This window comes from Nanorana parkeri, unplaced genomic scaffold (genome assembly GCF_000935625.1).
Source record: "Nanorana parkeri isolate BGI_ZX_2015 unplaced genomic scaffold, ASM93562v1 scaffold476, whole genome shotgun sequence".
NCBI lineage: Eukaryota > Metazoa > Chordata > Amphibia > Anura > Dicroglossidae > Nanorana > Nanorana parkeri.
Genome location: NW_017306744.1, coordinates 122,173 through 134,286, shown reverse-complemented (window position 1 = coordinate 134,286; position 12,114 = coordinate 122,173). Strand labels below are relative to the sequence as shown.

The following is a 12,114-nucleotide window of genomic DNA, read 5'->3' as shown; positions in this document are numbered from 1 at the left end:
GATCTTGGTAAGTACGCATCTGTGAAGGGCGATAGGAGACCCTGTTGGAAGTAGACTTCCTTGTGCTAAGTGATTGCTCATATGTGCACTTTTATTACCATTCCCATACAATCTTCATTGCATTAATGTAGCACATGTTCCTTTTATTATTGTCCCCTTTTTGAATTCAGTTTTACGGCATCTTTAGCCTGGCCAGGAGAATGCCATTCAAAATGATTCTGAAATGATATCTTATGATGGAGGCTAAGTAGGCCAATATGTGAGAAAGGTTATTCTTACTTTGGAAATTGAGTAAATCAGTTGTTGTGAAGTTCTTCTATTCATTATTAAATATTGAATTTAATTTTTAATATAAACAATTAAATATATTTTTTATGAAGGTATTATTACTAATTTTCTCCTACTTCTCATAACTATATATTGGCTACATTAATGCACATCTTTCTACACACTGACAGAGCATATTAAGCAATTACATTGCCAAGATTTAAAGGAAACCAGTGTATTAGGCTGCCTTTTCTGATCCACATTTGGAAATGCTACTGACCTGGCTGTCTCTGACATCAACACCGTGACCTCTAAGTAGAGCTACCCACCAGCAGAAACCAAGTCAGCGGTGCCGAGGCATTTGTCACCACACCGCTCACTGGAGAGAATCCCAATTTCCCTTCTGTTGGTAAGTTCATCAGTAGTTTTAATTTGCTGCAATTGAAAACAAGACTGAATGTTCAGGATGGGTCAGTTTTAAATATGGAAATCGAAGCGAAAATTGGTAATTGTTGCCAATTGAAAGCAATTTATTTTCCTTAGTAAAGAACCAATTATGCTGAGTACTACCAATCCCAAATTGCTGGAGTGCCAAACATTGGCTGTGATTGTATACAGTACTTTAGTTTTTGAAGCACATACATTATTTGACAGTTTTAAAGTACATATTAGTACAACAATATTTTAACACCTATTAGGTTTTCCCTTATTGTTACCAGTTACAAATACTATTTTAATAATCTCTACCGGTCAATCAGGTCTGGACAGATGAGCTTTGAAAGGATACACTTGGCTCAGTTAAATGCTTCCTCTCTATGCATTGTGGTGTCATGCTCTTCTTTCTTGTCATCATAAATAATGATATCCTTGATTAAAGATGGTGGTGTAAAAGCAGGCTGGTCTGTGATGCAGAGGGCATTCTGGAGGGCCTCTCTCTGTGTGTCATGGAGAAGAGGCTTCTCATAATGAATCCTGATCCAGGGAGACCCTGGAAGAAAAAAATAGGTTTTTCTTCAACAGCTAATTTTCTGTCTGAAAAGAACATATTTTGTTACATTTCAAGGCAAAAGACATTTGCCATTGCAAACACTAAAATCACAGTGTTCAACTCCAGACATTATTCATTTTGGGTTAAATACAGATCACCATTGGACCATTGGTAGTCTGGTGCAGTCTACCAGACACAGAAAAGGAGGAGATATCTGCATATTAGTTGGGAGTATTCTGATTTTGGTCATCACAATACTGTCTATAAATTCCTTTTACCTTTCTTCACATGCTGCCCCACTCTCACCAAGAGCTCTGCTCCAATTCTGTGGTTAATTACATCTGTTGCTTTTTTCCTGCCAGCTCCAAGTGCATTTAGGATTTCAGCAATGGGTCTGGCCCGGATCAGCTCCACTGTGCCTAGAAACAACCAGACAAAAAAAGACACATAAATAGGTAGGTGTGATGTGAGCTACATTTATTATTAGGAGGAGTGTGTATTCTGTCTGGCGTTCTCATAACTGATGCATTTCTCACAAAGAGATTCTGTAGAAGGAACCAAGGCCACATGTAATAGAAGTGCTCTGTATGAGTTTCTGATCATATTTTAATTTACTGCAGTAAGCTGGTTTTCTAAATAATTAACCCACATCCTGTGGTGAACCTTTCTATAGTTTACATATAGACAAATAGATACAAAAGAAGGTGAGTAACCAGGATTATTTTAAATGATACCCTATATGAAATTGTGAATCTTTCACAGCAAAGAAACAAATCTTGATGCGCAAACATATAAACTAAATGTGAATTTATATAAAATTTACAAGGTGGTAACTGGTACCAGATCAGTCATTCAAAGTAAATGCAGGCATACATTAAATGACCAGACAGAAAGGCTGCATTGTTTTTGGTTCACATACTTTCTGCATGACTTCATACTCCTTGATGTTTTCACACAAAATAAAAAGTAATGGTGAGGCCCCATCAGCTACGTGCAATTTAACATGATTCACTCACAGCCGTTAATACAGCTTAGTATCAAGTCAGTGCACAAATACATCCCTTGTATGAAACCCAGTTGTAAAAGGCACCATTGCCACACTGACACACACTTATTTTCTGCAAGTTTTCAAGTAGGAACCCTTTACAGCTAACTAGGAAGCATCATTCGTATGTTACATGCCATCAAACAATACTGAACTTATACTGTATATGTATATATACAATTTATTCTTGGTGCATCAAGTCTAACATATTTTATGTACATGATACATGTTAGTTCCATTCAAACATATTAATTAACCCATGTACCAGTCCAGATTTTAAATACAATTTAATAAAATAGTTGTAATGACGACTGACTTATTGATAGGATACTCGTAATGGCCAGCTGTTAATATAGGCAGCAGTTATGGGGACTTCACAAATATTGCAATGAAAAAAGTAATGACAAAGTGGTAACTTTTATTGATTAACAATATTTGTTAGTTCATATACATATTAATATTAAACATCTATTACCTATTACATATATCAGACCTATGTAATGGCAGACTGCCATTGTAAGTGAGACAAATAGGCTGACCTGTTGTCTGGACTACCAACTCTTCTATGTGAGATGCTTTTCCCAAATTGCTGTTGGAGTTAAGACTTCTTGCTATGTCAGGCTGCACCCCTTGAGCTTCCATCATCTTTTGGAAACACTGTAAGGCAGATCCATCATCTAACACCTTGGCAATTTTCTCTGCACCTTGTGATTCTGATACAGCCTGACCACAAAGACAGAGGAGATATCCACCTGCGTGCAGAGATAAAAGAACATTTCTCATTTTGATAAAAAGAGGCAGTTCTATGAAGTTTAACCTTTTACACAGTCTTCCAGTGTTAGTTTACTGGTAAGCAATGCAAATTCCTAAGTTAAACACTTATATAACAAAGCTTTGTATATGTTTTAGCTTTAGTCTAATGTTTGGATAGATATGTACATGGTGTGTTGTGCTATAAGTCCTGCAGCAGGCAATATACACTGTACATATCCTGCAATCCACATATTATTTCTGACCTGTGCGAGTGACAAGTTCCCTGAGATCTTCTGGCCCTTCTCCTTCCAGACATTTCAGTGCTTCAATAACTTCCAAACTGTTTCCAATGCAATTACCAATAGGATTATCCATATTAGTTATTAGAGCAATTGTAGGGATTCCCAGAGAGACTCCTACAGTCACCTGAAAAAGACACTCATGTAGATTTATACATTATACAATTCATAGATGACAATAACTACGCTGGTATAAACAGCACAATGCATATAAAGATTGAGTCCATGAGGTAAGGAAGAGAACCAGGAAGTTTCAATACAGCTGTCCAGCTCCATTAGCACATTTTGCACCACAAAACTTAATCATAAGGATAAACATAAACAACACAGCTGGGATTTTTGTAAGGAACACTTACAAGACTATGTGCCAGTCTTCTTGCATCTTCTATGGTTGGACTTTGAGCTGCTTCACCAAACTTGACATCAAGGATCAGTGCAGAAAGGCTTTCAGCTACCTTTTTGCTCATCACTGAAGCTATGGAGAGATCAGCACCACGGACAGTGTTACGAGTATACTGACTCCTAGTACGTACATATGATCAGTTGATCACAGCCACAAAACCAAAAAAGAAAACAGTTTTAAAGAGTATCTATGACCAAAGCTAAAAATGTATGTATTTCTATACTATATTTCTATAGGTTCTATCCCACTCCATCAATAACCATATTGATCTTTAAGCTTGTAAATGTATTTATGGAAGATGCCAATAGGATGTACATCCTCAAGGCACTGACAGAATTTCACTCAATGCTGAACATCCTTGTGTCACAACTCTTCCTAAAAAAAAGACAATACTAGGACTGGGTGATTTCTACTTAATAGATTACATGGCTCTCAGTATTTCTTTTATGCCAGGGAGGCAGAAAGCACATACAATTAAAGCCTAGGCAGTGCCTTGATTACAAAACATTGAGGGGAAATATAACACACCAACAATATAACACATTTCCTATTTATACCTATGAATTTATCCTGCAGCTCAACCACATGTGAATAGCATGCAGAAGCCCGCCTGTTATAAACACTAAAGACTATTAAAGGAGAACTATGAGATGAGTGATTTACACTCACCTCATAGTTCTAGCCGACCTGTGACAATGAGACTGTCACAGGTCGGCTCAGTAGATCGGGAAGTGGGCGAACATATACCGGAGTTCGCTCACCTCTCGATCCTGTCACGGCTCTCTGCCGTGACAGGGGGGGGGCTGGATTCCCCCCTCCCCGCTCCGATTCGCCAGCGCTGACTGGCGGAACGGACGGTGGAGGGGACGGGTACAGCTGGCTCTGCCTCTAGATAGGCAGAGCCAGCTGTCACTCATGCAGCTGGGCGGATCGCGACATCGATGTCGGGATCCGCTCCGGCTGCGGTGTCTCAGTATACCGCAAGCTGTAGCTCGCGGTATACTGAGCTTAGGCTAACGGGACACATTACAGTATTGTTTTATGTTAAAAAAATCTGAGGGTTTAATGTCACTTTAAGGAACTCTCTGAAGAAGCTACAGCAGTGTAAAATCTGTTACATTTCTGTCTGGGAGTGGCAAAAGGTCAGAACCACAACATCAGATGTCTTCTTCTGGATGGTGGGAGCTCACTGCATTTCAGTCAGTATCGCCAGACATTTTTCAGTGCTTGCATCATAAAATAGGGAAATATGCAAGTATTCAAGAGCTGTGCTGTATATTATTTAGATTTTGTCTATACATACAGTATACACAGTATACTATAATCATAAAAGAAGGTAGAAGGTAAATATTTTGCAAAAGGTCTCTTCCTTTTTTACCCAGAGGTTGCTGTTTTTAGCAAAGTTGAGCCTATAGGTCTGCTTCCTCATATTTTCATAGTGCACTATTGTAATAAACTTCATCAGTAGAGAAAAAGTTATACATTTCACACTTGGTGAACGTTGTCGCTACCTGTGATCAGAGGCAGACTGTCCACTGTCGCTGTAACATCCCGCATCTCATAGAGTATCTTATCAGCTGGGACAAGATTTGCAGACTGGCCAACAATACAACAGCCAACAGAGCGAAGGATTTCTAACATCTGCAAATATAATAGACAGATTTACTGATAGGTATATTAAACAAAACTACATTAAAGTGACATTAAAGTCAAACATTGTTTTCCTTCCCCCCAATGTTAGTGTTAGCACTTACCTTAAATGAGGTTTCTTAATCCGATCTTCCTCTTCTTTCCTGATGTTTTCATCTGTCGCTCCAGCGGTGCGGCCGCTCTCCGATCCAGCACTGACTGCTCTCTGCTTACAGGCACTTCCGACCCAGCGGTGTCTGCATACGGGTGCACGCGTCCATAGACTTACCTTTCGTCTCTGCTCGTCTCCCGGCCGAAAATCCGAACTGCGCATGCTCCCGCCGCAAGATGCTTTGCGGCTGTCCGAGCAGTTTCGGATTCTCGGGCGGGAGCGCGCACAGAAAACAGGGTAAGTTTAAACCGCTGTTAAAGCGGGGTTTTAAAAAACTTTGTGCCTATATCTACTGCTTGCTAGTAGTAAAAAAACAGAGGGTTTAGAAACCCTTTAAGGTGCTCAGCTTTGCTTCAAAAAAAGTTTTGCGTTAAAAACAACACTTATGCATATCTCTTTTGCATTGTATTTGCATACCTGCTCAGGGCTCTGATTGCTGCTAAACCCTAGAACTGATTCTAATTTATCCAACGTTCCACCAGTATGTCCCAGTCCTCGTCCACTGATCATTGGAACCTTACATAAATAGAATACATAAAAAGAATAGAACATGAAATGAACAAGTAGAAAACAGGTGTAGAGGCACAATTGGAAAATCATTTGACTTGATACATAAACTCTATTCCTATCAAGGCTAGATGGCCAGACTGCACAATGTCATGCATTTCCATGGTGTAGGCAGCATGGCCATATGGATGACTTTGTGCTACTGTACCAGTGGTTAATGACAAATGTTAGGCAGATATTTTGTAACTGCCATCATATTTAAGAACATTGTTATTTTTTCAACACAGTTCTCACACATTTTTCGAATTAGCTCCATTCATAATTCAGTAACGTTTTTTTGGCATAGCAACAGCAACTTATGCACAAGCTCTTTTTCCTTATTTTTTGGCCTCTGGGCACCTGCACTTTGCACTTTCTACCTGCAGCAGGTTGTTCCCCTTCCACTGTAAAATCTCTATAAGGTATTTCCTGTGACAAAGAAGACATGCCCGATGCATGAAAACTTGGACAGCATGGCATTTGTTCAAAGACACAGATACTTACGCTGCTCTTACCCAGTGGTTGAGAGCGCAGCTGCTTTAATATCAAGGCTACCCATAAGCGCGGATCCACATTTTTTACTTACCCAGTGATAACATGCCTCCTTTCTCTCTATATCTCAACTCTGCCCTCACCCCTTCTGATTTGCCCTTCCCTCTCTCTGTCTTCCTCCTTAGCACTCTGCGATTCAACGCAGTATTCTTCAGCAATGCGAGGCACGGACGGGAGCCACTCTGTTTCTCTTCCTCTACTGTCTATGCTTCTCTGACCTTCTCCCCCCCCCACCTTTATTTCTTCCTCCTTCCCCTTTCTCCCTCCCTACTTCCTCCTCCTCTCCTTTAGCTCTTCCCGTGCCCTGATCTTCATTCCTCTTCTTCTCTCTCGTGCCCCCCCCCCCCCCCTAGGTTGGGCCTTACTATTCTTATGCTAAGTTAAGCATTTATTTCTGCCTCCAGCACGCGGTCATTGGCCGGTTCCCTTCCTAGCCCTAGTCTCTCCAGTACTTGAAAACGTCATTACAACTTTTTAGCAACACCTTGGCTCGAATATTCCGCACGTCCCACTCCTATCTCCCATGGTGGCATATTGGGACATGACAAGTTTGCTGTCGGAGCACTTGGCCCCCCTTTTTTTTTGCATACTTGTTAACTGTATGTTTGACACTTTTAAATACAATAAAAAGAAATTTACTTGTGAAAAAAAATCTCTATAAGGGTTCACTTATAAAAGTATCTGGCGGATGCCGTTTGCACAGTTCTAGCACCCATAGATGGAGCTGATAATTATAGGAAATTCATATACTCATCACCGTCATCTAGGGGTGCTACTATGGGTACTTTTATAAATGAACCCCCATGTGACTCTGTCTCCAAAAACACAAACGTTTTAAAAAGACCGCCTGCAAAAAAAGAGTAATAAAACCGTACCAGTCGAGCTGATCGGTATTAGAAATGACCTGAGGCTTGTTGCCAACCCAGTTTACCTTAGTTCACCCAAACCCACTCAAAACTATGGTTGAACCCCTAACCCCCACCCCCAAACCCAATCAGTGGTTGTAGTAGTATTCCCCATCCCTTTGTGATGTGTAGCTGCGGGACGGGGAACTAATTCCACTAACTGGGCCGAGGGTGATGTGTCCATCACAGTTTTGAGTGAGCTCAGGCAAACTCAGATGAACAGGGTTCACACCAAACCTTAGCTCATTAGTAATGGTGATCTTCACTTTCTTGCAGAGATAAACAAGTCATTTGAATCTTCTGGGTGTGTCATGTGACTGCGTCTTTCTCTGTATGCTACAAGAGAACGGTGGCAGGACCAGTAAGTATTATTTGTCCTCTCTTGCAGGTTGGCTTTATGTCTTTCCTATTCCTTTTTTTTTTCAACATCGTCATTTTCAAAGAGATGCAAAATGATCTTTATTCAACTGTGAGAGGCTTTCATTTCTAGACTGATAAAAATTCATGCTTGTATTTTTTATAGGCATTTTAGACTTTGCAAACATTAACAGAAGTTGGTGCCTTATCAGTTTTCATCATTTCACAATGTATTTAAACAGAAGAACGTGTCGATTTGAGCAGGTCAAGTTATAAAATGAACTTTAAACCAAGTTTGCTTTTCCTTTTTGTTATGTAATACAGTAGCTATCAGTCACTTTCAAAAATCAGACAAATATGTACATATATATCATCATCTGTATGTTTGGAAGGCAGGAAATGCGCTGTGGAAGTCTCCTAGGCTCCTCAATTGTCAAATCAAAATCTGAACAATGTTTTCGGCTTCTTACCAGATTCTTCTGCAGATATACTGAAACTTTTTTGTATTTTTGCCAGTTCCGAATGTTATGAAATTGAAGCTAATTTTTAAGAATAATGATACAATGTAATATATCTGGTTTATTTGCTGTTTATTTTATATTTGATCATATAACATGATGATGTAGCTATATTAACAGTTGGAATTAAAATATCTATGCAGGATAAATTGTGTTTCTCTGTATGGCACTACCTTGCATCCACAGGCAGCAAGTGCTGGTGCCAGAGGCAGGCTCACTTTGTCTCCAACCCCTCCTGTAGAATGTTTGTCCACCAACAGCCCATGCCACTCCTCTGGCCATGTCAAGACACATCCTGAAGCTACCATTTCCTTGGTCAGGGTCATGGTCTCTTCTGGGTTCATTCCGCACAGCCGGATTGCCATAAGAAGTGCACCTAATGGTAAACATATGCAATCTACTGTATACTGCATGTGAAATTATTAAAGTCATTACACTATTAGTACAAAGCTTCATCATTTACAGAGCTATGTCTGATTATATTCATGTTATTGTGTCTACATCCTCCATTCCTCCAGTCTCCTCAGTGATCCTAATGTATGCAGCAGGTCTGGTCATACTGAATAATGGCTAACTTGCATGTATGCAACCAAAATTAAAATGGAGAGAGACAATAATCCCTATAGCTGGGCCTAGCACAAGCATGCTGATTACAAAGGATACTTGAGTGGGAGGGCATGTAAATGCTGGGCAGGTCAGGCAATAAGGAAATTCATTAGTATTGAACTGAGGTTTATCATACTGTTTAGGAAGTTGATAAAAGGGAAGTGGGTGGGCAAAGTACACTATCCATTAAAGACAAATGTAAAACTCAGCCTCAATCAAAACTGATAATACAGCTTGGAGTGATTGTTGGCACATTAAATCACTTTTGGCATCCTATATCTCTAGGGGAATCCAGTGGTAAAATATTCCCACAATAATGACTGTTTTTACCCCACTACTGCAGCAAAAGGCAGGACATTTGATAATGTCTCCAATGTAGAAGAAGCAAATAACTGGGGAGTGACACCTTTTTTATTGTATGGTTGTAGGGAGAGAAACAACCAACTACAGTACAGAAATTCCACCAATGGAATCTCAAAGAAATTAAAGAAGCTAACAAATAATTCAGCCCAAATCAGAGATAGGTCAAGGACCTCTAGAGGCTGCCAAGAGTGCATATCCACTAAGAATGAATGGGACCGTGGCAGGCATGCCCAGGACAAATACGCCTTTAAAAAAGAAAAGCTGTGTGGATACAGACAGGGCCGCAGAGTGAAGATCTCTGTTTCCGCAAGCGGACTACACTCATTTGGGTGGAAGGATGCCTTAAAGGATAACTTGGATCAAATGTACATTTGCCAACATTACACAAATGAAAGCAGAACTCCAGACAAATCAAATCTTAACCCTTGCAGTGGGGCTACCCCCACACTGCAAGGGTTAAGTGCTTGTTTTGTCTAGGGAGCTAAAATAACAAAGTTATACTCACCCGTACCATGATCCCAGCTGGCTCCTACACTGCTCCTTTCAGCCTGTCTCCTCCTCTGCTTCAGGCGATGTTATGTTCGTTTGGGTCCTCATGTTCTATACACTGTATAGAACGTGATGACTCACAGGACCGTAGACTGCTGAAGCGAAGGAGGAAAGAGGCTGAAGGGATCGGTCTAAGAGCAAGCCGAGATTGTGGTTTGGGTGAGCATAACTTGATTTGATTTGCCCGCAGTTCTGCTTTAAGCATTGGTGTATTCTGACCATCTATGTATGTTTGTGGGTAGAGCAGCAACTCTTTCAAATCCCCGTTTAACTTTTCCTTAACTTTACCAATATACATGTGCACTCCAACTTTAAAGCTGAACTCCGGGCAAATAGCTAAATACACAGCTAAAACACATATACAGTTCCCTGCGGAGGAAGGGACATGACTGATGCAGGTCAGACCTGAACAAGAAGGAGTTAGGTGAGTATTGGATGGAAGGGTGTTTTTTCTGTTGGGTTTGAAAAGGGGGAGGGAGGGGCCAGCTAGCATAGTGATAGGTGGGTTTAGCTTGGGGGGTGGAGTTAGGGGGCCATCTTACTGTACAGTGTGAGGTAGGGAACCATTTTAGGTGGGAGAGAAAAGTATTTCAGCTTGTTGTTTTTATGTTTACTAAAGGTAGGTTTCCCGCAAGTGTGGAATTTGGGGAGGAGGGATACAATTTTTCTAGTTAGGGTTATGGGTATTCCTTTTCTGCATTTATGGTGGAATTTGTGTTTGGGAAAAATGTCTGACTTCATTTTCTTCTAGGTTGGTCGTCCATTGTGCGGGTCGCTGGCGGTGCCATACATCGACGATGAAGAACTGGCTCTCCGCAAAGTGAAAAGGGGCGGAGTAGTAGGGAAGTGCCAATGGTGGGGCTACTGGGCTCTATAGCTTGGTAGCCAGTAAGAACTTGGGCAACTGTTGGTGGGCGTACCCACTCGGGCCAGAATATGGGCGGCTGGTGGCTGGTACAGTAAACAATGGGTCATGGTACACCCCCCGTAAGCGGTGAGTGGCGTTTTTTGGCACTCGTCAGGGACCGAATTATTTTGTTCTTGATACATAATATGTTCTGCGATTATTTTAAATGTTTACATCGCTGTGGCCATTTAACCTTCCAATAAATGTTATTACATTACGTGTTTTGAAATTACTGTGTTCAGTGTGGTGTTTAGGTGGGAGGTGAGGGTTACTTGGCCTTGCAGTCAGTCATGTATATGAACAAAGGATTAGTAATTGTGTTTAGCCAATCTTGTTATTCAGACACCTCTGCTAGATCAGAGCCAGCTAGATGCCCTCACTTTTCTGTACCACAATTACACTGTGTTATGATAATGCTCCCCATTTATTGTCTGTGCATATGTGACATAGCTGCAGACAGAGAATGGGACAGAGCTGCTGTCAATCATTGGGGATGGAATGGGTGAGCTTGGAAAGTGTATGTCAGTGAATAACAATGGCGATAACACTGCTCCTGCATAGGGAGGCATTCAGGCAGTGTTGTCACTCTAGTACAGGAAGTTATAACACAGGCTGGAACTGGAAGGATCACAGGGTGAAATAAGGTAAAATATTATAGGGTCCACATGAAAAAATAGGAACAATGGAAAATGTGTAGGGTAGATCAGTATTTTATTTTCACTATAAGGTTTAATATTTTCTAAGTAGTACATAACATTCCCATCGCGGAGGGAAAAATATCAACGTAATTGCTTCTCGGGCAGCATTAACCCTGCATGCCCTAGCCCATGTAACTCCCGCAATATTCTCACCTGTCCAACCCCAAGGGCAGTTGCGCCTCAGACTCTGTTTTTCTGTTTTGCACACATAACAAGATAGAACTGTGCTTTTATATCTGCTTAACTTTTGTTTATAAATGGCTTTGGTTCTAGGGTACCTGTTGTTCATTCCTGAACTCCTCAATGTCTGGGATTAGCTGTAAAAGGTAGAGATTACTCATTGTTTATTTTGATTACCCAGTTGACTGTCCTGAACCTGGCCTCTCATCGTCTCTTTCACCACATGTCTGATCTCCTGTGATGATAGCGGTAATCCATTACGCTTCTTAGCAATTATATCAGAAATCCGAAAATGGAAAGTATCTTGAAGAGATAACAGGAAAATAATACACCAAGGACAGTCACGAGTATTTCAATTGCAGGAACAATAAGACACA

At 40.7% G+C, this 12,114-nt stretch overlaps 1 protein-coding gene across 3 annotated transcripts in view; it reads right to left on the bottom strand.

Annotated features, from left to right (window-relative positions):
- Positions 1–1,045: 1,045 nt before the first annotated feature.
- The window catches only part of TYMP (thymidine phosphorylase), a 15,807-nt gene continuing 4,738 nt past the window's right edge, over positions 1,046–12,114 (bottom strand). For 2 of the 3 annotated variants that reach the window (XM_018560731.1, XM_018560730.1), the window contains exons 2-10: positions 11,906–12,040; positions 8,608–8,810; positions 5,974–6,072; positions 5,267–5,396; positions 3,709–3,827; positions 3,317–3,479; positions 2,840–3,052; positions 1,534–1,674; positions 1,046–1,255 (exon numbers count right to left, since the gene is read on the bottom strand). In XM_018560731.1, coding sequence (XP_018416233.1) covers positions 1,062–1,255; positions 1,534–1,674; positions 2,840–3,052; positions 3,317–3,479; positions 3,709–3,827; positions 5,267–5,396; positions 5,974–6,072; positions 8,608–8,810; positions 11,906–12,040 — 1,397 coding nt within the window. In that variant the 3' untranslated portion in view covers positions 1,046–1,061. The remainder of the gene's footprint in view (positions 1,256–1,533; positions 1,675–2,839; positions 3,053–3,316; positions 3,480–3,708; positions 3,828–5,266; positions 5,397–5,973; positions 6,073–8,607; positions 8,811–11,905; positions 12,041–12,114) is intronic. The other variant, XM_018560732.1, reaches the window with a different exon arrangement.